At 54.8% G+C, this 26,883-nt stretch overlaps 3 protein-coding genes and 1 pseudogene across 8 annotated transcripts in view; 2 read left to right on the top strand and 2 right to left on the bottom strand.

Moving 5' to 3' along the window:
* Window positions 1–21,692, bottom strand: part of IL4I1 (interleukin 4 induced 1) — a 53,161-nt gene extending 31,469 nt beyond the window's left edge. For 2 of the 4 annotated variants that reach the window (XM_045577144.1, XM_045577142.1), the window contains exon 1: window positions 21,561–21,692. The gene's annotated coding sequence lies outside the window, so the exon portion shown is untranslated. The remainder of the gene's footprint in view (window positions 1–21,560) is intronic. The other 2 variants (XM_045577141.1, XM_045577145.1) reach the window with 2 other exon arrangements.
* Window positions 622–21,681, bottom strand: NUP62 (nucleoporin 62). 3 transcript variants are annotated; one of them, XM_036425734.2, is made up of 2 exons: window positions 21,559–21,681; window positions 622–3,528 (listed from the first exon to the last, which is right to left on the bottom strand). In XM_036425734.2, exon 2 carries the CDS (start codon window positions 3,462–3,464, stop codon window positions 1,908–1,910), a length of 1,557 nt encoding a protein of 518 aa, XP_036281627.1. In that variant the 5' UTR covers window positions 3,465–3,528; window positions 21,559–21,681; the 3' UTR covers window positions 622–1,907. The 3 variants fall into 3 exon arrangements, with proteins under 3 accessions (XP_036281627.1, XP_045433107.1, XP_045433108.1); XM_045577151.1 differs by having other exon boundaries at window positions 622–3,541; window positions 21,561–21,680; XM_045577152.1 differs by lacking the exon at window positions 21,559–21,681 and adding an exon at window positions 19,771–19,885 and having other exon boundaries at window positions 622–3,541.
* LOC118712151 lies at window positions 21,284–22,253 on the top strand (annotated as a pseudogene).
* ATF5 (activating transcription factor 5) lies at window positions 21,497–26,176 on the top strand. Its single transcript, XM_036425769.2, has 3 exons — window positions 21,497–21,635; window positions 23,646–23,942; window positions 24,884–26,176. The coding sequence occupies exons 2-3, from the start codon at window positions 23,765–23,767 to the stop codon at window positions 25,558–25,560; spliced, it is 855 nt and encodes a 284-aa protein (XP_036281662.1). The 5' UTR covers window positions 21,497–21,635; window positions 23,646–23,764; the 3' UTR covers window positions 25,561–26,176.
* Window positions 26,177–26,883: the final 707 nt, after the last annotated feature.

A 26,883-nucleotide genomic window follows, 5' to 3' on the forward strand; every position in this document is an offset into this window, starting at 1 on the left:
GTCCAGGGACCCAAAGCCTCTCCCTCTCTCCTCCCTTTGGGTGGAGTCAGGTGTGGATCATAGTCACGGCTCACAGACGGCACAAAGGGCCTGTGCTGTAGGGGGTGGGGCTTTTGGAAAAGCAACTGGGGCTGCTGGGCTCTCCCTCTTCTGTGGCTTCTGCTCGGACGGGACACTAGTCCTCAGGGGCTCCAGGTGGTCAGAGGAATGACTCAGGATCAAGGCTTGGGAAGTGGACCCTGACTCCCGAATAAGCCGTGGCACTCCTTGGCTAGGCATGGCCCAGTGAGGCGTGGCTGAGGGAAGCTGGCGCGGGGGCAGGGGCGACGTCAGGCCGGTATCTGAACATCACCCAACCTGGCCTCTTGGTCAACAGCTGCGGACACCTGTGACCCTGCGGGATGGGGACAGATGACATGTATGTGTATTCTAAGCTCTAACCCAGAACGCCACACTGAGCAGGTTCCGTGTTCCTGTCCTCTTCCGCCACCAGCGTCAGAGGAACCGCCGTGGGTGTGTGTGTAGCAGCTTGGCTTGTTTCGGAGTTCCAGCCTTCTGGAACCTGCTCCTTTTACCCAGCCTTCCCCTTTAAGTTATCCAATGAACGGCACAGCTCATTTTTGTTCCACAATAAACTTTATTTTATTTAGGAAAGCACACACAGTCCTGGGTGTTTCAGAGTACAGCGAGTGGAAAGACAGGAAAGACACTGGGCTGCCGCTGGCTGGCTTCTGCCTCTGGACCGGACCTCACTGACAGGCAGGGTTGCTTTGGCACCGGGAGTTCAGAATCAGGTCTGTGGCTGCCTCTGCCGTTTCAGCAGGCGTTTTATGGACTAACGTTTTATGCCGGTTTCATCTCTATTGTTCGCTCATTTGATAAACATGACGGGATTGTGCTGGGGACACAGAGGGGAACAAGAAACACTCCCTGCCCACGGGGGCTCACAATCTAACAGGGCGGCACAGAGTGAACAGTCTTCTGTGCACGCTCACTGTGGTGCGGGCCTGCGGGAGGCCCCTGGCACGGCTGTGGGTGGCCCAACATTAAGAGAACAGAAAGCCGAGGAGGGGTGTCTGGCAGGCAACACAGAGCCCCCCTGGCCCAAGCTGGACCCTTCTGTCAACCTCTTGTTCAGGTCCCTCCTCTATCTGCCCTGTCTCCTCCTGTGAAATCCATTATCTCGTGGCCTGTTCTAGTCACAAGTCACTGTGCACAGGTGCTAACTTCCACACGTGCACCGCTTCCACCAGGCTGCTGTCCGAGAACGAAGACTCTCCACAGGCACCATGGCTACGCAGCGGGCGGAGGCTGCCCGGGAACCCGGGCTGGGGGGCAGCGCTCTCGGGAGCGGGCACTTCTCCAGCACTCGCTGGATGAGCAGGATGAGGTGGAAGGCTGCACGAGGTGAAAAGGGTCTGGGCACTGGCTGGTGTGGCTCAGTTGGTTGAGCGTTGTCATGTGCACTGAAAGGTTTCAGGTTTGATCCCTAGTCAGGGCACATACCCGGGGTTGCGGGTTTGATCCCAGTTGGGGTACGTGCAGGAGGGAATGGATCGATGCTTCTCACATCAATGTGTGGCGTTTTTTCCTTCCTTTCTCTCTTTCTCTCCCTTCCTCTCACTAAAATCAATGAAAATATATTAAAAAAAAAAAAAAAAAAGGGTCTGGGTAAACAAAAGCCATTCAGAGAAAGCATACCTACTAGGCTGCTGCTAAGACTAGACCACTCAGGATACTTCTACTTACAAATGCAAAAACTCAAACCACAAACAGTTCTCTTGACAGCACAACTGTTTGAAGGAAACAATCAAACAAGCATTTCATTGCAAACAAAAGCTGGACAGGAACCGCGCCCCCGCCCAGTGAACACGCTGGGAGCCTGCGGCCCTGCAGCCGGCGGGGGCTCAGTCGAACGTGATCCGGAAGCTGCGCTCCTGCTCCTTGCGCCGCCCCTCGCACACCTTGGTCACCTCCTCCACCTTCCTCTGCAGCAGGGCCGAGTTCTGGTCGATCCACTGCAGGGAGTCCATGTGCGCGTTGAGGATCTTGCAGATCTGCTGCAGCGGGTCGCTGGTGTCAGCGGGGCCCCCGGACGTGTTCAGGTGCTCGATGATGTCCTTGAGGTCCTGAGCCATGCGCTTCAGCTGGGCGTCGATGTTCTCGGCCAGCTTGTAGGTCTTCTCGCGCTCCTCGTCGGCGTGCTGCGGGTAGACGGACCCGCTCTGCTCCTTGACGGACTCCTCCAGGGGGCTCAGCAGGTCCTCCAGCTCCTTCTGCTGGGACAGGATGAAGTCGAGCTCTTGGTCCAGCCTCTTCTGGTCCAGCTTCACCTTCTCCACCTCGCGGTGGAGGGCGGTGATCTTCTCCCCGTTCTCGATCAGCGTGCGGTCCCAGGCGTTGACCTGCGTGGCCTGCTGCAGGAAGTGCCGCTCCTGGTCCTCCAGCTCCAGGCTCCACTTGTTGATCAGGCTCTCCAGCTGGGCATAGGTCATCACAGGGCTGGTGGACACCCCGGTGGCTGTGCCGGGGCCAGACGGAGCCGTTATGGCAGTGGGCGCACTGCTGGGGATCCCGGCTGGTGCCAGGGGTTTGAGATTCAGGGAGAAGCTGCTGGTGCTGGTGGTGGTGGTGGCGGTGGACGTCGCTGTGGATGCGGTAGAAGTTGCTCCAGGAACCTTTAGGCTGAAGCCCAGCATTCCAGACCCAGAAGTCCCAGCTGTGGTTGCCGGGGCACCAAGGGACAGTCCGGTGGCAGCAGACGAGGCGGGAGCAGTAGCCAGCGAAGCGAAAAGTGTGGGTCCAGCACTGGTGGTGGCAGCAGCAGGTGCGGGAGCAGCTGGCTGTGTGGTTCCTGCTCCGGTGGCTGCTGGTGTGGCTGGAGTGAAGGCCAACCCAGCAAGTGTCGTGGGCTGGGCCGAACTCCCCATGGAGCCGATGCTGAAATTGGAGGTCCCCCCAGTCTGGGACGTGCTTCCACCTGTGAAGGAGAAGCCCCCGGGTGTGGTGGACGGAGCGGAAGAGGTGGCGGCGGAGCCGAACACAAAGCCGGTGGGTGCTGTGGCCTGGCTGGAGGTGACGGCGCTGGAGATGGCGCTGGTGAGGGCGCTGCTGCCGAGGCTGAAGCCAGCGGGCTGCGCGGCGGCTGGGGTGGCAGCTGCATTGCCCAAGCTCAGCTTTGGGGTGCTGATCCCCAAGGGAAACCCAGCGCCTCCGGTGGCAGGCGTTGTGGTTCCAAAACTGAATCCTGAGGTCTGCGTTGCTGGCGTTTGGGTAGTGAGAGAGAACAGGCTGGTAGAAGGGGTGCTCGCAGCGGGCTGGGAGGGAGCCCCGAAAGTAAACCCGCCAGTGCTAGACGTAGAGAAAGAAAACCCAGTGGCCGGGGTGGTGGTTGCCGTCTTTGCGGTGCCAAACGTGAACCCGCCTGTGGGGGCCCCAGTGCCTCCAAAATTAAACCCGCTCATGGCTCCAGACTCCGGCGGCGGCAGCTACTCCAGCTCCCAGAGCAGATCGTCTGTGTCGTCCGCACCCCTGGGAAGATCTTTAAAGCAGAGGAAGCGACATGATCAGATGGCGGCTTAGGAAAGGCGACCTCACTGGCGTGGGCGCGGCTCGGAGAGGCCCCGCTCCTCTTCCTAACCGGACCCCAAGGCAGCCGGGAAGGCAGCCGGGGAAGGCAGCCGGGGAAGGCAGCCGGGAAAGGCAGCCGGGGAAGGCAGCCGGGAAAGGCAGCCGGGAAAGGCAGCCGGGAAGGCAGCCGGGAAAGGCAGCCGGGAAAGGCAGCCGGGAAGGCAGCCGGGGAAGGCGGGCGGAGGGCCGGCGCTGGGGGAGAGGTGCTCGGCCCCACGGCCAGGGGGAGGAGTCCAAGAGCAGGCACCTGACCTGACCTCAGGGCCCGAGGAGGCAGCCGGGTTGCGGGAGCTTCTCACGAGCGGGACCAGAAGCACACCAACACCTTTAGGCCCTGCTCCCAGGGTTCCCTGCTGCCGGCAGGAAGTGGGTAGAGCGTGCCTCCTTGTGCGGCCTTCTGGGCCTCAAGAAACAGGCCTGGAAAGCTGAGCTCTACGGTAGGGCTCCATCCGTGCTCATCCCTGCCGTTTAGGAGGACAGAGCATGCGGGAGCAGCCCCACCTTCCTGCTAGCTAAGGGGTGGGCATGAAACCCACGCGATCCATCAGAGGGCTGGAAGGCGGAGTCCTTCAGCTGATCAATGATTCTCTCTCATCACGGATGTTTCTCTCTCTCCCTCTTCCTTCCTCTATGAAATAAAAAATAAATAGAAAGAGAAAAAAAGAAAGAAAGAAAGAAAGAAAGAAAGAAAGAAAGAAAGAAAGAGAGAAAGAAAGAAACTAATGCAGTTGGGAAGTAGAAAGTGTCTGACAAAAGCGTGGTGTGATCTTGTGACTCCTCAGCTTCCAACCTCAAACAAGGGACAGTAAAGCTCTCTGAGGCTCAGTTCCCGCAGCAGGAAAGTGGGGTAGCAGCTAGGGCACTGAGGGTGGCAGATGGCTGGGCACTAGTTAGGACGCTCACTGCCACTGCTGCCAGGCACAGGCACCTGCCCACATGCCCACCCCGGGGAGCCTCTGGAGCCGTGAGGAAGGACCGTCAGTAAGGGGTAACTCGGCAGCAGGGGCTGTGAACGCCCAGCGTGAAGAAATTCTCATGAAGACGTGGGCTGTGGCTGACCTCAAGTTTAATATGAATTCATGGTCCAGCTGCCGCTGCTCAGTGGGCCCTCTGGCTGCATGACGAGAGCACCAGTTCCAACGCAGAGACGGGATTTCCCAGCCCAACAGCTGTGTGCCCAGCCCTGTGCTACCGACATCCTCAGCCGGACCTCAGCTAACTTCCCGATCAGCCTGCCAGGAGGCTGAGATGATGGCCACAGGGCACAGATGGGGGAAGAGAGGCTCAGATTAAAGTAATTTGTCAATCCTCACCCCACTGGAGCTGCCCCTCCAACTGCCACCTCGCCCTCTGCCTTCCTCCAGAACACTATTTTCCGCCAGGTCTCTCCTCCACAGCCTTGTGCTTCTGGAGAGAGGACGCCACAGCCGCCCATGCTATGGTGGGTCTGCTCAGGCTAAGCAGATCTCGACAGGCTGCCCATTAGCACCTCCCGGGAGCATTCAAAAGGTACCCGGGCTCTGGCTGGGTGCTCAGTTGGTTAGCATCCTCCCGCCACACCACGGTTGTGGGTTCTTCTCCAATTGGGGCACATACAGAAGCAACAACGAATGCATAAGCAAGTGGAACAACCCATCAATACCCCCTTTTCTCTCTCTCTCAATTCAATTAAAAAAAAAAAAAAAAGCAGCTGAAACTGGTTTGTGGATAGAGCATCAGCCTGCAGACTGAAGGGTACCGGGTTTGATTCCGGTCAAGGGCATGTGCCTTGGTTGTGGGCACATCCCCAATGGGGGATGTGCAGGAGGCAGTTGATGGATGTTTCTCTCTCGTTGATGTTTTTAACTCTCTATCTCTCTTCCTTCCTCTCTGTAAAATAAAAATAAATAAATTTTAAAATATATTCTTTAAAAAACCCCAATGCTGCCAGATTAATGGTGGATGTCATTCTGGGGGCAGGATCTGGCCTTGCCGTTTTTACAAAGCTCTTCTGGGGGCTTCAGAGAAGGGCCTCTTCACTCTCCAGAGGCCACGGCAAACGCCTGAGGCCCACGCACTCGGGCACCACCTTCCGCATGAGCAAGCACACCTGTCACTGCAGGGCACCTCGGCCATTTGTTAGCAGCCACCCACACGTCTCAGTTCCGGAGAACTTCAGCTATTAATAAACTGCAGCTAAAATTCTCCCGGAAGAGCATTTATACAAAGGATTTTTATACCATTAAAAAACTCAAGAAACATCTGTAGGGGCGTGTCTGGTTCATGGTTTGCCACTTATCAAATGTCATTTGTTTCCAACATCCCAGCTGCCAGGGGTCTACTAACCACGCTCACTGATCCAGCCTATCGATGTGTTTAAGATGCCTTATTGCTCACTTTCTCCTGAAAACAGGCCCTCTGGGCAGGTTCACTGTTCAGACTCGGACAGTGAGGCCCAGAGGGGTTACTCAGCTTTGGCCCCTCTTCAGGGCAGCCAAAGACCTGGCAAACATCAGCTTCATTCCCAGGACTCCAGGCAGGGGCACATAGGGCTGGGGCACTCGTGGGAGCAGGGACAAGGCTCCCTGGCCCAGGATGCAGGAAGCACACACCTAAGCTGAGTGCTGAAGGATGAGGGATCAACCAGAAGAGGGAGGAAGGGCTGGTGAGAGTGGGCTGAAACAGGTGTGCTTCTGGGCTAAGTGGTTGGTGTGGCGGGAGGGCGTGTGTGCAGTAAAGGGTTACTCAGCAGGCCTGACTGTCCAAACCTTGCACATTCCAAACAAAGGACTGGCCCTTGATGGGCTCCTGGGAGGGAACCCTTAGAGCCATGGTCGGCAAACTGTCTTGGGAGCCACATGCGGCTCTTTGGCCTCTTGTGTGTGGCTCTTCCACAAAACACCACGTGTGGGTGCGCACGTACAGTGCGATTGAAACTTTGCGGCCCATGTGCAGAAGTCGGTTTCAGCCCAGGCGAGTCAATTTTGAAGAAAGTGGTTCTAACACCGAGCCACACTGCAGGGGTCAAAGAGCCACATGTGGCTCGCGAGCCGCAGTTTGCCAACCACTGCTCTAGAGCAAGCATGTCAAATTCTCGGTCAGTGGGCGGCATTTCTCATTTGGGCTATAAGCCTCATTTATTTAAACGAGGTATGCAGCCCGCGGCTGCGAGTTTGACATACTGTAGTGTGTCCTGCCAGATACAGGGTGTCTTTAAGATGGGCATTGGACCACACGGGTCAGTTTGACCTCTGGAGGGGTTGGACACTGAGTGAAAAATGTGACAGACTTTTAATAAATAGCCTGGACAGCAAGGCTTATTGTGTGTGTGTGTGTGTGTGTATGTGTGTGGTCACACATCGTTGCTGGAGCGTTAAGCGCTGTCTGTGTGTCGTCACTGGAAGAGATGACGGAAGCTGGTGCCTGGTCTCCTGGATTCTGCCCTGTGGTGCCTTTTCCCTCGGCCATTTTTTTTTTTTTTTTTTTTTTTAAAGAGAAGCTTATTAAAATCTGTGGCTTTACATCCACTTTATTTTTGCCATAACCTCCATGTACCAGTTCAAGTTTTTATATCTACATATGTGTGTGTGTGTACATATATATATATCATTGATTTTTTTACAGAGAGGAAGGGAGAGGGATAGAGCGCTAGAAACATCGATCAGCTGCCTCCTGCACACCTCCTACTGGGGATGTGCCGGCAACCAAGGTACATGCCCTTGACCGGAATCGAACCTGGGACTTTCCAGTCCGCAGGCTGATGCTCTATCCACTGAGCCAAACCAGTCAGGCCCCTTGGCCAATTTCTATCTCTATCCATTCACTGTAACTATGAGCCTAACAGCTTTGCTCAGTTCCGAGTCCTTCTGGTGAATCACCGAATCTGAGGGTGGTCTTGGGGACCCTGACAATGTGCTGTGACACGAGGGGAAGAGCAAATGTAGAAGTTTGCATCAAAATCAAATAAATGATGATGGTCTGCAGGGTGTGTCCCAGTTAACAAAGCCAACCACAACTAGGATTCTGGGAATTTCCCAGCAGGGCAGCTGACACTCACTGTTGGGAGCTGACACAGGCTTCCCACTGACCACAGCGGCAAGCTTTCCTGAGAGAAGCTGACGGCGCTCGGGGAAAGCAGGAGGAAGAGAAACTGGAGAAGTGGCCTTCCCGAGAGGAGCGGGCATGCGCTGAGCACGGGCCCAGGCCGGGCAGCGCCGCCCTGGCCACTGTAGTTCACCCGGGGTGAACCGAAGCCACGAGAAGGGACTTCCTTGAGGTCACTGCGGACATTGGCAGAGCCTGGCCCCTGCTGCCCACGTTTTTCCAAACCAGACCTACTTGCCTTCCCAGCCCAGGGCAAGTCAGAAAGAGCCACCTGGGATCCCACAATGCACCCTGGCTGAGCCCCAGGGCGCTCTGCTGTCACCTCCAGCTTCGCCCAGGCCCACTCACCTTCTCTGTCTTTAGTTCTTTTGTCGCTAAACTCCTAACTGTAGTATCTACTCAGCCCCACTCTGTACAGTCATAGCACAGAGAGAAAAAGGCCGATCCCCCAAGGTGAGATCATAGAGAGTAAAATCTTTATGGTAGAACATGCATTCATTCAACAACTATTTTGGAGCACTGGCTATGTACAGGCTCGGTGTGGCGCAAGGCCCTGGAAATAAGGCTGTGAAGGAGACAGAGGGGACCCTGTTGTCATGGAGCTTACAGCCCAGCAGACAGAAAAACACTTGTTCAAATAAGTCACCATCGCGCGTGCGGTCTGTGCACGAGGAACAAGAGAAAGCAGAGCACGAAAGGGAACGGGGGCACTGGCACTGGGTGAGGGGAGTAACCAGGCAGAGAGGGAGGGGAGCCGGACAAAGTCCTCAGCCGGGGTGGCTGAGGGGCACGTGTCATTCTCACGGAGTCCTGGGACTTTCCCTCCCGCCCTATCCCAATCCCTCTCCTTCGGTATCTGGAACGGGTTTGGGAACAAAAATGGGAGGGCACCAGCCTTGGACCAAGAGGAATTAAAGACTAAAGGGTACGGGGCCCTGGCCTCTGTGGCTCGGCTGGTGAGGGTGGTCCCGTGCACCAGAGGGTCCCTGGTTTGCTCCCGGCCGGGGCACAAGCCCGTATGCCGGGCACCAGGCTAGGAGCACTGGGTAGCAGCACCCTGAGCAGGGAACAGGCTCAGAGACAACATGACTTCTCCAAGGTCAAGACCTCAAGTTCTGCCGGGGGCAGGGGAGGAGGAGATGGCAGACTTAGTTTTTTTGTTATTGTTTTAATCCTCACCCGAGAATATTTTTCCCATTACTCTCTAGAGAGAGTGAAAGGAAGGAGAGTGGGGGGGGGAGACTGAGAAACACCTACACGATGTGAGAGAGACAAATCGACTGACTGCTTCCCATAGGTACCCCAATGGGGCAACCGAGGTACGGGCCCTTGACTGCGAATCACAGGCTGACACTAACCACTAAGCAACCGGCCAGGGCAGAATGAAGTCTTGGATGGAATGAGAGGGTCTGGGCAGACGGCGGCGGAGGAGGACACACACAGGCCAGCCTCTGTACGATGGAGGCTGGAGCAGCGGGCTGAGGGAGGGAGGGGCTGCGGCCTGGTCACACAGGCAGTCTGCCTGGCAGTCCATCTCCTGAAGACAAAGCCAGGATGCGGTTTCCCTTCCTGAGCCCACCGCTGCCCTCCACTGGCTCCTCGCAGACGCCTGAATGACCGTCCCCCATGAGGCTCATCCTCTGGCCCAGGAGCCGCTGCCCGCTGGCCTGATTCCGAGGGCCCTCGGTGGGGCTCAGGACTGTGACTCCGGGTCGGCCAGCCCCCTGATGGGCCGGCCTGGGGCTGCGGCAGCCCTGGGGGCTTCTGTGCGCTCCGAGGGCAGGGCCTTTGCCTGTTCTTTTCTGTCAGTCAGCCTGAGTCCCTGCTTCTCTACTCTTAGCCCCGGGAGCTCGGATTCTAGGCTCATCCCTGCCTCAGTCTCCTAAAAAAAAAAAGGGGGGGGGGGGGCAGAGCTCGTGGGTCATATGGTCTTTGTGAAGAGGAAATGCCTGATCCCTGTCAGGCGCTTATGTTATTATCGCGTGTCTGTGGATCCTGAGCCCAGGAAATGTTAACTTAACGCAGTTCTGGGAAGTGACTGGAGCTCAGCTCCTGGCATTCTGCCCTCGGCCAGCCGGTGGAGCTGCCGACAACGCTGGTGCCGGAAGGACAGGCCCTGCTGTGTGAACTTCCCCGTGGCATTAGCTATTTAACGCGATAAGCAATGAATGGCTTGCTAACCAGATCTGAGCCAAGGCAGTGTCCATTCTAGGCCACAAGACGGCAACACAAAGGCCGGGACAGGACTGTGCTGATTTATGTTTTTTAAAAAATATATTTTTATTGATTTCAGAGAGGGAGAGGGAGATAGAAACATCAATGATGCCAATCATTGGTTGGCTGCCTCCGGTACACCCCCTACTGGGGATAGAGACTGACCCGGGAATGCGCCCTTGACCAGAATAGAACCTGGGACCCTCCAGTCTACAGGCTGACACTATCCACTGAGCCAAACAGGCTAGGGCTGATTTATGTTTTAAAAGACTCACCCAGGCTGCTGGGAAATGGTGGCCAGGACTCTTGTGTCCAGTTCTTACACATCCATCCTGCCTGGTGGGCATGGCCAACTCTGGCAGCAGCTGCACAGAGCCAGAGAGGCAGAGCAGTTTTCTAAGCCACATCAGCAGCACGGAACCCTCAGAGCAATGGCTCCATGTGAAGGGTGCGATGGAGAAGCCCACCTGGGACTCCAGTCCTAACTGCCTCCGGCCTGCTCCTCCCTGGGACCAGCACCCACCAACCTCCCAGGCCGAGCTGACTTGTGTGAGGTATTAGGGACCGTGGGGAGACAAACAGGAGGTGCATGTGACTGTCTGTCTGCTCCTCAGGGGGAGGGGCCGTGGAAAGCCCCACTGCCTGTCATACTACCTGTCTTCTCCAGGCCAGATCCCATGGCGGGATCCCTCCAGGTTTGCTGCACGTTTGGATGTTTACTGTTTAAATGCCTAAATGTTCCTGCAAGCTAACTGCAAGGAGGCTTCACCCCACCTGTTCCATTTCACAGTCCACCCAATGACTCAGCGGTGGCTATTTATTTATTTATTTTTTAGAGAGAGGAAGAGAGAGGGATAGAGAGTTAGAAACATCGATGAGAGAGAATCATCGATCAGCTGCCTCTTGCACACCCCCTACTGCCTCTACCTGGCCCTGGGTATCAACCACACGCTAAGGTTCCAGGGCTTTCTGTGCTGGGCCCTGATGGCAGTGCTTTAAGCAAAGTGACATTCAGAGAACTTAGGTAACTTGCCCAAAGGTGCACAGGTAGTTAGGGGTGTGCCGGCAATCAGTGTACATGCCCTTGACCGGAATCGAACCTGGGACCTTTCAGTCCGCAGGCCTACGCTCTATCCACTGAGCCAAACCAGTTTGGCTATTTTAAAATGAGAATTATATTCTTTTTGTGAAGAGGCAGTTTGTCATATGGTTCTACATTCAAAAGGTACAACAGGGAACCCCACTGTGGCCATCCTCCCCCTGTCCACCGTCACCAGCTCTCTTCCCTGGAGACAAGCAGTTATGTTTCTTGTGCCTCTTTCCCAGAGATTTTCAATGCCTTTAAGCAAACGCCTAGTGTACACTCTCCCGCTTTTGTACACAAAAGGCTGCATGCCAGATGCACTGTTCCTTTTCTCACTCACTAGATCCTGGGAATCGGTTTAAGCAGGTGCCCGCTCCTGCTCGCACAGAGGGGGAAGCACCCTCTCCGGGGGGAGCCAGCCTGGCCAGGCCCAGACCCTACTGCTACCTAAATGCTCTTGGATTTCACCTTCGCCGTTTCTCTCCCTTGAAAATATGATCTCCACCCCAAGAAGTCATTTCACATCTAATTAGCAATTACACTCTCCTTTCTGCTCCTGAGGCCTGGAATTGCACCCAAAGGAGCTCAGGTGGTGGGACAAACAGCAATTTCCCCACAGGGATAACAAATCAGGTGAGACATGCGCAGAAAAGTTAAAAACCGCAAGAGTAGATTTGAAGGAAGATTCTAGAACACATGTGTCAAACACAAGGCCCGCGGGCCAAATCCGTCCCGCCAGGCCTTGTAATGTGGCCCGCACCGCGCTGTCATCACTGCACTCCGCTGCGTTTCCATCACAATGACAGTTTATGACTGTTCAGTAAACCATTCGGCCCGCGATTTAGGCTGGATTTTAGATTTTGGCCCCTTCTCTGATTGAGTTCGACACCCCTATTCTAGAACCACCACTCTGAAATTCAATGTCTTGTGTATTGTCTGTTTCTGCATCAGAAGTCAGCTCCACCAGAGGCAGGATTTTTGAGTTTCCAATGCTGTATCCCAGTGTCTGTACTAGCGGCTGACCCTCACAGGTAAATGCTTATCAATGGAATAAGTGGGTCCAGGGTTGTTTTACATTAGGATATATATATATATATATATATATATATATATATATATATATATGTGTAAACAAATAATTGATTTCAGAAAGGGAAAGGGAGAGGCAGACAGAAACATCAATGAGAAAGAATCATTGATCTGCTGATTCCTGCACGCCCCCTACTGGAGATTGAGCCCACAACCCGGGCATGTGACTTGACTGGGAATCGAACAGTGAATTCCTGGTTCAAAGGTCAACACTAAACCACTGAGCCACGCTGGCTGGGCTTCTACCAGGTACTATTTTAAGTGCTTTTCATGTGCTAATTGGTTTAACTCTCACTCCTCCCACCATGAGGAACCATTAGTCTCTCCCTTTTAGAGTTAAGTAACTTGTCCAACATCAACATACATGTCAAAATCAGGATGAATCAGACAAGATCTTGGGCCTGGTGGAGTTTTTGGTTCAATCCCTGGTCAGGGCATATACAAAAAGAGCAACACATCGATGTTTCTCTCTAAAAAAAAAAAAAAAGCCCCGGAGAGAGGCTAAGGCACAGCACACCTGCTCAGACAGAACCACACACATATGCGCTCCCCTCCCAGCCGCTCTCCTATAATCAACACCAACGGCCCAGGGGAGAGGCAGTGACGTCAGTGGGGGAGGGAGGGAGAAGTCCTGGCCGGGTGGTGGCAGACAGTTACCATGGAGACAGGTTCTCTGGGAACCAGGTGAAGCCCCCAGAGGTGGGGACAGGGTGGCTTTGATTCTGAGAACAGAAGCAAACACAGCCTCTACCTGGCCCTGGGTATCAACCACACGCTAAGGTTCCAGCACTTTCTGTGCTGGGCCCTGTTGGCAGTGCTTTAAGCAAAGTGACGTTCAGAGAGAGAACTTAGGTAACTTGCCCAAGGTGCACAGGTAGTTAGGACTGACAGAGCTGAGCTGGGACCCATGAGCCTCTCCAATGTGACTCTTTCTCACACACCATGTGCCATGTCTGGTACCCCTTTCCCATTCTCTGACGACACCCGGACCACCTCCACCACCTTCCAGGTAGTTTAGGGCTCATTCTGGATGCAGGTCAGGGCTGTCTGCCTTCTCAAGCTTCTGGCTTGGAGCGACAGGGATGACACTAGCTGTCTTTCCTGTCTACCTCTCAGGAACCGTTCCCGCTCTGGGTGGGCGTGGGCAGATCTCTGCTGACCACTGCCCTCTCTGAGCTCCATGCCTGTGGAGGGGGCACTTGGGGGACCCTGGGTGCCTGCCTGCGAGGTTTACCTGCTGCGGGTTCCTGCTTCCGTCTCAACCTCCCTCATGCCCCTCAGCTCCCACGGTGACTGGCCGTGCAGTGGGTGCTGGCTGGGTTCAGGCTCTGCCACTTTCCTCTGTGCACAAGGGACCCCATGAGAACTGTCCGTCCATGGCCAAGCACAGCTGATCGTGAGGGACCGAGACAAAACCAGACCACTCAGGAATCGCGTCTCAACACAGACAAAAGCATGAACATTGTTCAAAGCACAGAAATGGCCCAACGCTGATGGCTGCTTGTGAACTAACCACAGTGCTTCTGTACCCTCTGGAGAAGATCACAACACTCAGGGGTGGCCTCTTCCTGCTTCCTGATAGCGCCGATCCAGAGCAAAGCCCTGCTTCCCCATCCTCCCAGCCACCTAACCCAGCCCAGCCCCCATAAACCCTAACACGCCCTAACCCAGCCGCCTCACAGATCCCAGGTGGGCAGCCTTCCTGGCTACAGGCACAGGCGGGGTACAGAGACACCCCCCTTTAGCAGGCACCTGACCCCAGGACATTTCTCCAGAGAGCTCCTTCCCTGCTCCCCCAAACATGCCCTCCGGACTGTGGGTCTGGGCTGTCTGGTCAGACCTGCGCCTTTCCAATGTTGGTCAGTCCAGCGGAGGGTTGAGACCCAGGATGGAGGGAGGACTCGGTTCCTCTGCTCTCTGCTGGGAGCAGAGAGAATTACAGGCCTGGGGCGCGGGGAAACCACTGAACACAAGGGTCAGGGAGGGCCCACAGCCTGAGCCTATCCACGCTGTGGCTTGTTGGCGTTTCTCTGAATTACTTGCCAACCTTTTAAAACTTGGATCTTGCAGAAAAGTCTGGGTTTCCAGCTCCTGTGAAATCAGAAGTGCCTCAGCAGGAGGCTGGCATTGCTGCCCAGCACAATGAGCGGCCCCGAGCAGCACGTGCTCCGTGTGGGTGGTCCAGGGCTTCGCTGGCTGCCGACACTGGGCCTGCGGGTCTGTGCAGACGGCCCGCTTACTGAGCCAGCGCCATTCTGGGCCTTTTCACATATCATCCCTGCTGTCCCCCTTCACTGATGAGGAAACAGCAACAAGGGGGCTCGGTATCCTGCTGGAGGCCAAAGAGTGGCAAGGGATGATAGCGCTCGCTCCAGGACACTATGCTGTCATTACCTTCAGCTGTACTTTCCCTAAAGCCCCTGTGGGCATGTGAGGGAGGGCGCAGCCCAGTCCTGGCCCTAGTCTGTATCTTCCAGATGAGGAAACTGAGGCTCCAAGAGGGAAGGTGTGGTAGGCTGGATAAAGGCCCCCAAAGCTGTTCACACCAGAACCCCCAGATCCTGTGAGTAAGTGACCTCCCGTGGCAAAAGGCACTCTGCTGCTGGGACCAAGACAAGGATCTCGTGATGGAGACATCCTGGATGACCTGCGTGGCCCCAGGTCAGTGGTTGGCAAACCGCGGCTCGCGAGACACATGCAGCTCTTTGGCCCCTTGAGTGCGGCTCTTCCACAAAATATCACGTGTGAGCACACATGTACAATGCGGCTGAAACTTTGTGGCCCATGTGCAGAGTCGGTTTTCGGCCTGGGCAGTGGCGTTAGAAGTGGGTGTGTCGGTCGCATGTGGCTTGAGAGCTGGGGTTTGCCGACCACTGCCCTAGGTAATCACAGGGCCTCTACAAGAAGGGGCAAGATCAGTGCCAAACTAGGAGAATGGAAGCAGAGGCTGGAGGGGGGGGTGAAGAAGCGGCGACGAGCCAGGGAATGCAGGTGGCCCCTCGCAGCTGGGAAAGGCCAGGAACGGGTTCTCCCTTGGAGCCTCTAGAAGGAACACAGCCCCGCCGGCCCATTTTATACTTTGGTTCCCTGGCACTCAGGGAACTAAGTGTGTGTTGTTTTAAGCCACAGCAGTTTGTGGCAATTTGCTAGAACAATGAGCACAGAAACTAACACAGAAGATCACGGACGGGGACAGGCGCGGTGCAGGGCCTAACTGGGCTACTCCGCCCAGGAAGGGAAGGGAAGGGAAGCAGCAGGAGGGCCGGGAAGGGGCTCGGAGGACTCTGAGCCCACAGGCCACGTGGCAGAGCTGTGCCCCGAGCTGCCCTTTCCCCTGGTGACCTGGCCTTGGCCTTCCTGCCCTTGTTTGCCAGGACGCCCGCCGCCAACTCTGCCCCCGTGGCCTAGTTACTGCCCTAGTGCCTTTTCAGGGACAACAGTATTGATTGCCCAGCTCTGTGCATGAGCATCTCACTTAAAAGTGAACTGAAGCCGCCCCGGCTGGGTGGTTCTGCTGGTTGGAGTGCCATGCATACACCAAAACGTTTGTCAGTTCGATTCCCGGTTGGGGTGCACGTGGGAGGCCACTGATGGATGTTCTCTCATATCGACGTTTCTCTCAAAAATCAGTAAAAATGCCGAAACCGGTTTGGCTCAGTGGATAGAGTGTCGGTCTGCGGACTGAAAGATCCTAGGTTCGATTCCGGTCAAGGGCATGTACATTGGTTGTACACCAGTAGGGGGTGTGCAGGAGGCAGCTGTCGATGTTTCTCACTCTCTATCCTTCTCCCTTCCTCTCTGTAAAAAATCAATAAAATATATATCAATATATTAAAATCAGTAAAAAAAAAAACCCTCCCAAAGTGAACCGATGCGTACTGAGCACAGGGCTTCTAAGTGCTCAGGGAAACAGTCACGTACACAGTGTCTGTGAGGCAGCTATGAAAGCAGAACGAAGTGTGATGGGGACAGGAGGAGAAGCAAACATGCAGAGATCCTTGAATTAAGTGCTGCTGGTTTTACCTACATCATTTCACCCAATCCTCCTGGCACCCCAGCCTTAGGGAGAAGTAACTAATGTTCCTAACTAGGCAGGTCCCGTTCTAGCAACCTCACACACGTTTATCTATTTCCTTACAGCCACCCTAAGAGGTGGGTCCTCTTACCCCACGTTATGGATGAGACCGTGTCACAGGGAGAAGATCACTTGCTGAGGGTCATGGAGGTTGGCACTGAGATGTGAACCCATCAGGCTGGCTCCAGAGCCCTCGTTCTGACCCACTTTGTAGAAGGTAGCAGAGGCTCAGGATTGGAACCGAGTCCCTCTGATTGCAAACTGGGTGCCCTTTCCATCATGCCAGGCCGTCTCCCGAACTGGGAAACCAGTGAGGGCTGCTGCACTAGTACGGGAGAGGAGGGCCTCCTCCAGGGCAGGGGAGATGGGGAGAGGCAAGTCAGAGTCATTAGAATCTGGCAACTGAGCAGCAGCAAACTAGAGGCGAAGGGCCAGGCTTGGCGGCCTCCCAGCAGGCCCTGCCCTGTCCTGGGGTCAGATCTGAGAGGGGCAGACAGAGTGCAGAGCCCTGGGAGCTGTGAAGTGTTGGGAGGCCTGGGCTCTAACCAGCAGTGTGACTGTATAATCGCCTCTCACCGCCTGGGCCTCAGCTTGCCCTCGGCCAGACAGTGGGCTAGCCGCTATGATCTGAGGCTCCTCTCGCCCTTGCGCCTCAGATCCTCTGGGTTCTGCACAGGTGGCTGCTCTCCCTCCCCTCCACTACCCTCCCCTGCTGTGCGGTCTCTCCCAGATCCAGGGCTCCGCTAATCAGGAGCTGGTTGCCAGGTGGCCTGAGGCCCCCAGAGAATCCCTCCAAAGAGCCAGGATGATGCAACCTGCCTGCAACTGTCACCTCACTCCACACATCTGGTCCTTCCGAACGGAAAAAGAATCCCCCACAGCCCCACCCGTGCTCCCAGCCCCAGTTTGAGGAAAAAGGGCTGGGGCGCCTGAACCCTGGAGGACTCTTCGAAGCTGGGGAGACTGAGGCTTCTGAATCCTGGAGAGGCCCCAGGTCTGGTCACGAATGGGCACAAAAGCAGGCTCAGGGTGCCAAGACCTGGGTTCACAGCAGCCACCAATGACCTCTGCACATAAATCAGAGCATGCTTACAAGGGCTAGGCAGCTAACTGTGAGCACCCACTCAGCATGACTGTCAAGTCTTGGGTGGGGCAGTCGGCACCAGGGTTAAACTGGTTGGGATCCAACAGCTACAGAGAGAAAAGGCACCAGGGTCCCTGCCCCAATGTTTTCTCCGTCAGCACACAGCCAGCAATATGATTCCCAGAGTAAGTTCATGTCCAGTTATTAAAAAACACCCTAGCCCTGGCCGGTGTGGCTCAGTGGATAGAGCATCGGCCTGTGGACTGAAGGGTCCCAGGTCCAATTCAGGTCAAGGGCACAAGCCGGGCTGTAGGCTGGATCCCCAGTGGGGGTGTGTGTGCAGGAGGCAGCTGATCAATGATTCTCTCTCATAATTGATGTTTCTATTTCTCTCTCCCTCTCCCTTCCTCTCTAAAATCAATAAAAAATATATTTTTTAAAAATTCTATCTGACCATCTTCTCAAAAATCCATAATCCCAATTTCTGAGACAAAACCAAACTGGAGGACTTTCCACAGAATACCCAATTGGCACTGGTCATGAAAGACAAATAGAGAAACTGCCGCAGACCAGAGATGGCTAAGGACCTGCGATGACTAAATGTCATAGGGCATCTTGGAAGGGATCCTGGGACAACAAAAGGGTATTAGGGAACAACCAGTGAAGTCAGCATAAAGTTGAAGTTTAGCTGATAGAAGTCTATCAATGGCAACAATGGGGGACATTAGGTGAGGGGTATGTGAAAACTCTGTACTATCTTTTAAATTTAAATTTTTAATTTTTGCTAATCCTTATCAGAGGCTATTTTGCCATTGATTTTTAGAGAAAGTGGAAGGGAGCAGGAGAGACACACACAGAGAGAAACGTGAATGTGAGAGAGACATATCAGTCTTCTTCTTTTTTTTTTTTTATATATATTTTTATTGATTTTACACAGAGAGGAATTGAGAGGGATAGAGTTAGAAACGTCGATGAGAGAGAAACATCGACCAGCTGCCTCCTGCACACCCTCCACTGGGGATGTGCCTGCAACCAAGGTACATGCCCTTGACCGGAATCAAACCTGGGACCTTTCAGTCCGCAGGCTGACGCTCTATCCACTGAGCCAAATCGGTTTTGGCCACATCCAGTCTTTAACCAGGGCTGGAGATTGAACCTGGGACCCTTCAATCCATGGGCTCTACCCACTGAGCCAAGCCGGCTAGGGTTGTACTATTATTTTTGTGACTTTTCTTTTTTTCTTTTTTTTAAAATATATTTTATTGATTTTGTACAGAGAGGAAAGGAGAGAGATAGAAAGCCAGAAACATCGATGAGAGTCATCGATCAGCTGCCTCTTGCACACCCTCTACTGGGGATATGCCTGCAACCAAGGTACATGCCCTTGACCGGAATCGAACCCGGGTCCCTTCAGTCCCTAAGCCGACGCTCTATCCATTGAGCCAAACTGGTCTCGGCTTTTGTGACTTTTTTATAAACCTAAAGTCACTTCCAAATAAAAAGTAAAAACACAACAAAACCTCTACCTAGTTCCAGCACATAAACTAGAAGCTCTCAGAAGCGCACAGGTTGTGTGTGTGTGTGTGTGTGTGAGAGAGAGAGAGAGAGAGAGAGAGAGAGAGAGAGAAGATCCGCTGTGAGAGACACATTGGTTGGTTGCTTCCTGCATGCAGCCCAATGGGGATCCAGGGATCGAACCTGCATCACAGGTATGTGACATTACCTGAGAATTGAACCCAAGACCCTTCAGTGTCTAGGCTGACACTCTTTCCAACGAGCCACACCGGCCAGGGCACCAGTCATAATTTTAAGGCCCTAATTGCTTAGCAATGAATAGAAAACATACCCACCCCAATAATAATAATAATAATAATACCAGCCCCTGTGTGTCAGGCACTAGTCTAAGATACTATTAATGCCCCCACCCCAGGCTCCCGCCTTAAACCAGGAGGAATCCAAGACCTGGGGAAGTAAGGGGAATCGCCAGTGTCACAGAGCTAGTAAGTGGGGTGCAACCAAAGTTCGAACTCAAACAACCTGTCCCAGATCTGTGATCTTAACTGCCACTCAGTGATGTCTAGACACCAGTGCAGCCTCTACCGACTCAAGGAAACATCGAGCAAGTGCTCAAACACTGGCAGAGGGGCAGGGAGTGCCCTATGGGAAAGTGGTCAGGGCTCAAGGACTTCCTGAATGTTCAGCGAAGGGGGGCTGGGGAGCCTGCATGTCTTTTTTTTTTTTTTTTTAATATATTTTATTGATTTTGTACAGAGAGGAAGGGAGATAGAGAGTTAGAAACATCAATGAGAGAGAGTCATCGATCAGCTGCCTCCTGCACACACCCTACTGGGGATGTGCCTGCAACCAAGATACATGCCCTTGACCGGAATCGAACCCGGGACCCCTCAGTCCCCAAGCTGATGCTCTATCCACTGAGCCAAACCGGTTTCGGTGAGCCTGCATATCTTTATTCCCCACATAACTCTCAGGATTAGGGTCGCCCCACCTCACCTCTCTGGATTTTTGATTCAGTCCCGTTCTGCCGTAAAAGTGATGAAGGCTGACCTCCAGGTGTGATGTCCTGACGTGGACAGGTGCAGGGCGGGAAAGAGAAGTTTCTGCCGCAGAGGAAAGACCAACATCCACTTGGGATGGCGGAGGGCCCAGCGCACGGGGAAGGAGCAGCGAGGACGCTCCCGTTACAAATGGAGGTACAGATCTCCCCGTTTGGGGCAGGGCTGTGAGACTAAGCCAGTGGGGGACAGTTCAGAAGTGGGGCGCGCGGGCAGAAGAACGAACCAGCTGGCCGGAGAGCAGTGACGGGGACAGGGCTGAGGAAGGTGGGCAGTGGGTGGTGAAAAGGGGGGAGTGGGGGCGATACTGCCCGATTCCCTCATCCCTGGGTCAGGAAGGGGCTGAACACCCAACATTTGGAACGGGTGACGGTGGGATGGCTGAAAACTGCCACCTTAAACTGGCTAATACACAAGAAGGGCCTATTAGCTGAAACCGGTGTGGCTCAGTGGATAGGGCATGGGCCTGAGGACTGAAAGGTCCCGGGTTCGATTCCGGTCAAGGGCATGTACCTTGGTTGCGGGCACATCCCCAGTGTGGGGTGTGCAAGAGGCAGCTGGTCTATGTTTCTCTCTCATCGATGTTTCTACGTTCTATCCCTCTGTAAAACCTCAAAATATATATTAAAAAAAAAAAAAAAAGGAAGGTCTATTAGCAGGCGTTGGTTAGTCAAGTGCCTGAGGCTCTTGCCCTGCCTGGCCTGTGTGGCTCAGTGGGTAGAATGTTGGTCCAGCACCGAAGGGTCCCAGGCTTGATTCCCAGCCCAGGTTGGGACTGGGGTGGGAGGCAATCAGTCCATGTGTCTATCTCACATTGATGTTTCTCTCTCTCTCTCTCTCAAAATCAATGGGAAAGAATATCCTCGGGTAAGGATTAACAAGTGTCTGGGGTTCTTACAGTGGTGGGGGTGGGGTGAGAGTGGGGCCCGGGTTCCCATTGATAACAAAAAACGTGAACAGACATGTATGAGCGAGGCTCTGTGCGTGGGACTCCCGCAGCATCAACTTGACTCTCACAAACCACCGCCTCGGGGACAGTTGCTTATTCTCATTTTACAGGCAGTTCCCCACCTATTGGAGGCCCGAGGATTTCAGTTATCTTCCCAAGGCCGACCCACGGCAGGGCTGTGCCTCCCGCGGGGCCAACCCCCCAAAAGGGTCCTCGGGGTGAGACGTAAGTCGGGGCATGAAGACACCAGCATGTGGCGGGCCGCAAACCCGTGAAGCAAAGGGAAGTAAACCACAAATGAGCCAGTGCTGGTCTCAGGGAGGAGGAAACCAGGCCGCTGGGTCCGAGAGAGCAGAAGACCGGACTCGCAGAGGGAAGGGGCCGGACCTCAGGGCCACGGGGAAAGGAGGGCCAGAACCCTCGGGGTCGGAAGGAAAAGGGAGTTGAGTTGGATCCTAGGCCGGAGAAAGGAGAGGGCCGAACTCGTGGGGTCCAAAGGAGGATGGGGCCGGAGCCCCGAGAGGAGGGGGCCAGGCCCGCCCGCCGCCGCCGGTTGGGGCCCCGCCGGGGCGGGGCGCGGAAGGATCCGGCGTGCCGCGTGCTGCGCCGCCCCCGGTATATCTGTCCCAAGTCCCCGGGGCCGCCTCATTCCCCATCCTCAGGTCACGTCAGCTCACGATCTCTCCCCGCGCTGCCGCGACACCGTCTCCGCCCGCGTAGCCCCGCCATGGCTCTGTAGCCGCGACCCCTCCGTGCCCCCGGCCCGCCTCCACGCTTACCGCGCCTGCGCTCTCCGCTCCCGCCTTCTCTCTTCAGCCGAGGCCGCTGCCGCCTCTCTTCTCCGCAGCCATGGAGTGAGTAACCGCTCGTCCCTCCTGCTCCAACTGCCTTTCCCGCCCTTTCGAAGCTCGCGGCCTTCACGACTAGGCCGGAGAAGGGAGGGGGGGAGGCGAGCGTGAGGGATCACGGTCGCGCAGGCGCAGAAGAGGGAACTCGCGCGTCGGCGCGCTGCCGAGCATGCGCACTCGGCCCAATGGTGGGGAAGCGGGGCGGGGGTTCTTACAGAGAATGTTGGCGTTTAAAGACGGCCCACGTGCGGCTGCGCCGGCGTACTGGCCGCCAGGGAGAGTTTTACTTGTTTGTCCGCGCGCCGTTGCTCATGCGCACTAGCGCACCAGAACCCGTATTTCTGCGCGGAGGGCCGGCAGTAAGCAGCTGCGCACGCGCACTAGCCCCCAGGGGGGCGGAAGCGTTAGAGCCTTGGGACCGTTTCAGGGGCGGCGCATGCGCTTTGGCCTTCTGCGAGAAAGCCTAGTGTGGACGCATGGCGGGGGGGTGTGTGTGTGGAGGCCGTTCGCCGGTCCCCTCCGCCTTCCCTGCTCCACATTGCTTAGTCGTTACAGCACGGCTGCCCTCTTTTTTATTCAGGCATCTGCTGGGGCGGGAGCTGGTTTAACTTGGGTAGAAAGCGGGGCTTGGAGACAACCCGTTACGAATGGGGTGGGGCTAGGGTCACGGCCATCGCGAAGGGAGGGGCTTACGGGAGCCATTGTGAGGGGCGGGGCTAAGCGAACGTTGGGAAGAGGGTTGGGGTTCCGATTGGAGGAAGAGGCGGGGCCTCTGGGGAACCATCTGGGAGGGGCGGGGCTAAGATAAACAGAGGGGCGGGACTTGGAGGGACAATGGAGGTCGCTGCAAAGTTCTAAAAGGGAAGGATGGGATGCGAATGGATAATATTGAGGGGGTAAGGGGAGGGAAACGGGGAATTCCCCTGGGAACCTAGGGAGAGAGTGGGGCCTAAAAGAAATGTTTGAGAAGGAGGAATGTGACTGGAAGAAAATTCCCCTGGGATTGAGGTTTTTTGGTTTTTAAAAAAAAATTCTTAAGCATTACAAATAGTACATATGTCTCCTTTTTTCCATCCTTGACCTCCCCCCAGCCTCTCCTACCCCCCAGCATATGCCTTCACCTGTCCCCCTCCCCCCATTGAGTTCTTTTAAGGTGGAATATTATGGTGTGCGTGGGAGTGGCTAAAGGAAATTCCCCTGGGAGACCGTTAGATTTCTGTATTGGAAGGACTGGGTCTTGGGATTTTGAAGACGGGCACAAAGAGAATTCCCTTGGGAGTGGTAATGAAGCATAGTAACCTCCGTCTTGTATACAACTGCTGTTTGAGCCAATGTTTCTAACTATCCCTCTCCCTTCCTTTCTGTAAAAAATCAATAAAATATATTTTAAAAAATAAAACTGCTGTTTGAAATTCTCTACTATTGTTAGATAGTCCCTAGTCCTCTAAACTCTGCCATTGTCAACTCTGTCACTTTAAGACTGTCTCTTATTCTATGAAATGACTTTGTTTTTAGTTCAAATAATAGAAAAAGATAAACGTAACTGTCTGACCTTGCAAACTAGCCATCCGATGTAACAAACTAATATGGACTAATACTGATAATAATTCCCATATTCTTACGCCGCTGTGCTAACTCATTATGTATTCAAGGTTACACCTGCCTGTAACAATTAACTCATAGGGAGCCCTTTGTAATCCTTGCAAACAAAGAGGCTCGAAAATATAAAGACGGGAGACTTACTGTATGTGTTGCTCAGAGATTTGGAAGAGTCACCTCTGAGAAATAAACGTCTCTTGATTAATTGGCTCATTAAATCTCGCCCACTGGTTTATGATACTACAGTAGGGCTCAGGGATTTGGGGAAGGGGCAGATTTAGGATGCTGAGAGGGCGCTGTGTAGCCCCAATCCCAGTTGGAAGCGGGAGGGAGGACCCCGGGGCCATGGGGTGTGGCTTGGTTTCCCTGTGAGTGAAGCTGACCTATGACCCCCACCTACTTGTGTCTCACGTGTAGGTCCTCCACTTTCGCCGTGGTGTCTGTCTTCGCCCAGCTGAGCAGCCTGCAGAGCCGCCTCCCAGCTGCTGGAGCAGCCTCCTTCACCGCCACCCGTGCCCAGCGCCCGTGCTGCAGCCATGTCACTCCTGGCGACCCTGGGGCTGGAGCTGGACAGGGCCCTGCTCCCAGCTAGCGGGCTGGGCTGGCTCGTAGACTATGGGAAACTCCCCCTGGCCCCTGCCCCCCTGGGCCCCTATGAGGTCCTTGGGGGAGCCCTGGAGGGCGGGCTTCCAGGGGGGGGAGAGCCCCTGACAGGTAAGGACAGGTGGGGAGTGGAGGTGGGGTGAGCTAGGACGGGGGGGGGGGGGGGGAGGAGGGAGAGGAGGAGACAGGGTAGGAGGAGGAAGAGTTCATTTATTTATTAGTTGGATAAGTCATTACTGAGTGCCTGTAATATGTTGGACACTGTTTTAAGTGCTGGGGATGTAACTGGGAATAAGGCTGACATGGTCCCTGCCTTCTTAGAGCTCACACTCTAGTGGGGAGATAGACCAGAGGAATAAAATGAGAAGGTTGTGGGGTACGTGGGAAACGCTTAGTAGTGAGCTAAAAAAAAATGCCACCGGGGACCTCGTTCAGAGTGGGTCTCCAGGAAACCCTTGCCAATTAGGTGACATTTTGGCTGAGGCCTCAAGGCTGGGAAGGAATGAGCCATGATAAGACCCAAGCGAAGAGCTTTTCAGGTGGAGAGAACAGCATATGCAAAGGTCCTGAGGCAGGAATTACTTCATTCATTCGTGGTGCCCCACATGCCTGGAACCTGGTGGGTCGTCCGCAATGAATGGATGGAAGATGAAACAGGGATCTGGTTTGCTTTTTAAGACGAACTGCAGAGTACATCAGAGAAACCACAGATAGAGGGTAATCCGTAAAGAGGATGTTGGGATGGTTATAAAATGGCTGGCTGACTCTTGTTGTTTGGATCATTGGTTGGTTGACTGGCTCATTAATTGGTTGATCGGGATAGTTGAGTGACTGATTCACTTAGTCGATGGGTTGGTCCGTTAGTTAGTTAGTTATTTTGATTTACCCGTTGGTTTGTGGACTGGTTTGATGATTCCTTGACCAGCTGGTAGACGGATGGGCTCGCTGGAGGATTTACTCCGTGGGTGAGATGGATGGAGCAGAGATGAGTGAGCACCCCATTGGGTGGAAGACCCGGAACTGAGGGAACTTGTCCTTCTCCACTCCTCCAGGTGATGGCTTCTCGGACTGGATGACTGAGCGGGTTGACTTCACAGCCCTCCTCCCTTTGGAGCCCCCCTTCCCCTCCGGTGCCCTCCCCCCACCTTCCCCGCCCCCACCTGACCTGGAAGCCATGGCCTCCCTCCTCAAGAAGGAGCTGGAGCAGATGGAAGACTTCTTCCTCGATGGTCCACTTCTTCCACCGTCCTCCCCACCACCACAGCTGCCGCCGCCGCCACCACCGCCAGCAACCCCCCTTCCGCTCCCCCTGCCCACCTTCGACCTCCCCCAGCCCCCTGCCCTGGATACCCTCGACCTGCTGGTCATGTACTGCCGCAACGAGTCCGGGCAGGGGGATGCGGGCTTGGCACCCCTTCCCCCAGCACAGGAGCCCCCTCCTCCTCTGCCTCCTCCCCCCTCTCGCCCGGCCCCCTACCCCAGTCCTGCCACCACCACTCGAGGCGACCGCAAGCAAAAGAAGAGAGACCAGAACAAGTCGGCGGCCCTGAGGTACCGCCAGAGGAAGCGGGCAGAGGGGGAGGCGCTGGAGGGCCAGTGCCAGGGGCTAGAGGCACGGAACCGCGAGCTGAGGGAGAGGGCCGAGTCCGTGGAGCGGGAGATCCAGTACGTCAAGGACCTGCTCATCGAGGTGTACAAGGCGCGAAGCCAGAGGACCCACAGCAGCTAGACGGGCAGGCTCTGGCCTCTAGGGGGCGCTGGTCTTCACCTCTTTGGGGGGGCGGGCTGAGGCAGGAGGGTCCCTCTCTCATCCCTCTGCCTCTAGCCTCTTCCCATCCCCCACCCCCCATTCTCTCTCCTTTTATCCTTGTGTCCTTGTCCATTTCTGGTTTTGCTCCCCTCTTCCCTCCCCAGAACCATGGCCCATCTGGCCTTAGTCAATGTCAGCACTTCCCAGGTGACAGCTGAGGGAGGGGCCCCGGGGAGCTCAGGATCCTCCCGCAGCGGGGAGACCGGGAAGCTGTGCCGATGAAGACAGGAGAGCCCTCTGGGGCAAGGTCAGGGAGGGTTTTAAGAATGACACCCATGTGATGAAGCACGAAAAGCAAGCCAGGTGACCCAGGGAAAGACATTTGTGCAGGGAGCCGGCTCAGCGCCAGTGGCTGTGGGGGCGGATGGGGGGGCCGGCAGGGCTGGGGTGGCCGTAGTTGGTGGCTGGGTGTCCGTTTAGCTCTGGGAAGAACGCAGTGTTCTGTGAAATGGTTGGGGCTGGGCTGTGTCTAGGTGAGGGCGGGCAGGGAGTGATCCTTGGGGGGTGGGGGAGCAAATAAAATGAATTTCCTCCAGTCTGTGTGTCTGGTCTTTGAGAAAAGTTGGAGAGAGGACAGTCTCAGGTCACAGACAAAAATGATGGTAATAGAAATAACAGCCCTGACCCTGACTGGTTTGGCTCAGTGGTTGGAGCATCGGCCTGCGGACTGAAGGGTCCTGGGTTTGATTCCGGTCAAGGGCATGTGCCTTGGTTGCAGGCACATCCCCAGTGGAGGGTGTGCAGGAGGCAGCTGATCCATGTTTCTCTCTCATCGATTTTTCTGGCTCTCTATCCCTCTCCCTTCCTCTACGTAAAAAAGTCAATAAAATATATTATTTAGAAGAAGAAGAAGAGGAGGAGGAAGAAGAAGAAATAACAGCCCTGGCTGGGTAGCTCAGTTGGTTAGTGTTATCCAATACCCAAGGTTTCTGTTCAATCCCTGGTCAGGATACACACAAGAATCAACCACTGAATGCATAAGTAAGTGGAGCAACAAATCGATGTTTCTCTCTTTTAAAAAAATCAAATAAAAATGTACAAAAAGAGAGCCCTGGCTCAGTGGTTAGAGTTACCATGCATGCACCAAAAGGTCGATGGTTCGATTCCCGATTCCCAGTCCAGGGTGTATACATGGGTTACAGGTTCCACCCATGATCCCGGTCACATGTTCAGGAGGCAACCAATCAATGTGTCTCTCACATCTATGTTTCTCTTTGTCTCCTCCCTCTCTAAAAACATCCT

This window comes from Pipistrellus kuhlii, unplaced genomic scaffold (genome assembly GCF_014108245.1).
Source record: "Pipistrellus kuhlii isolate mPipKuh1 unplaced genomic scaffold, mPipKuh1.p scaffold_m20_p_84, whole genome shotgun sequence".
Lineage (NCBI taxonomy): Eukaryota > Metazoa > Chordata > Mammalia > Chiroptera > Vespertilionidae > Pipistrellus > Pipistrellus kuhlii.

Bases quoted from the DNA above. Each gene is read 5' to 3' on its own strand.
- NUP62 (XM_036425734.2), bottom strand. From the start codon at position 3,464: ATGAGCGGGTTTAATTTTGGAGGCACTGGGGCCCCCACAGGCGGGTTC.
- ATF5 (XM_036425769.2), top strand. From the start codon at position 23,765: ATGTCACTCCTGGCGACCCTGGGGCTGGAGCTGGACAGGGCCCTGCTC. The intron at 23,943-24,883 runs GTAAGGACAGGT...CCACTCCTCCAG, and splicing joins GGGGGGAGAGCCCCTGACAG to GTGATGGCTTCTCGGACTGG.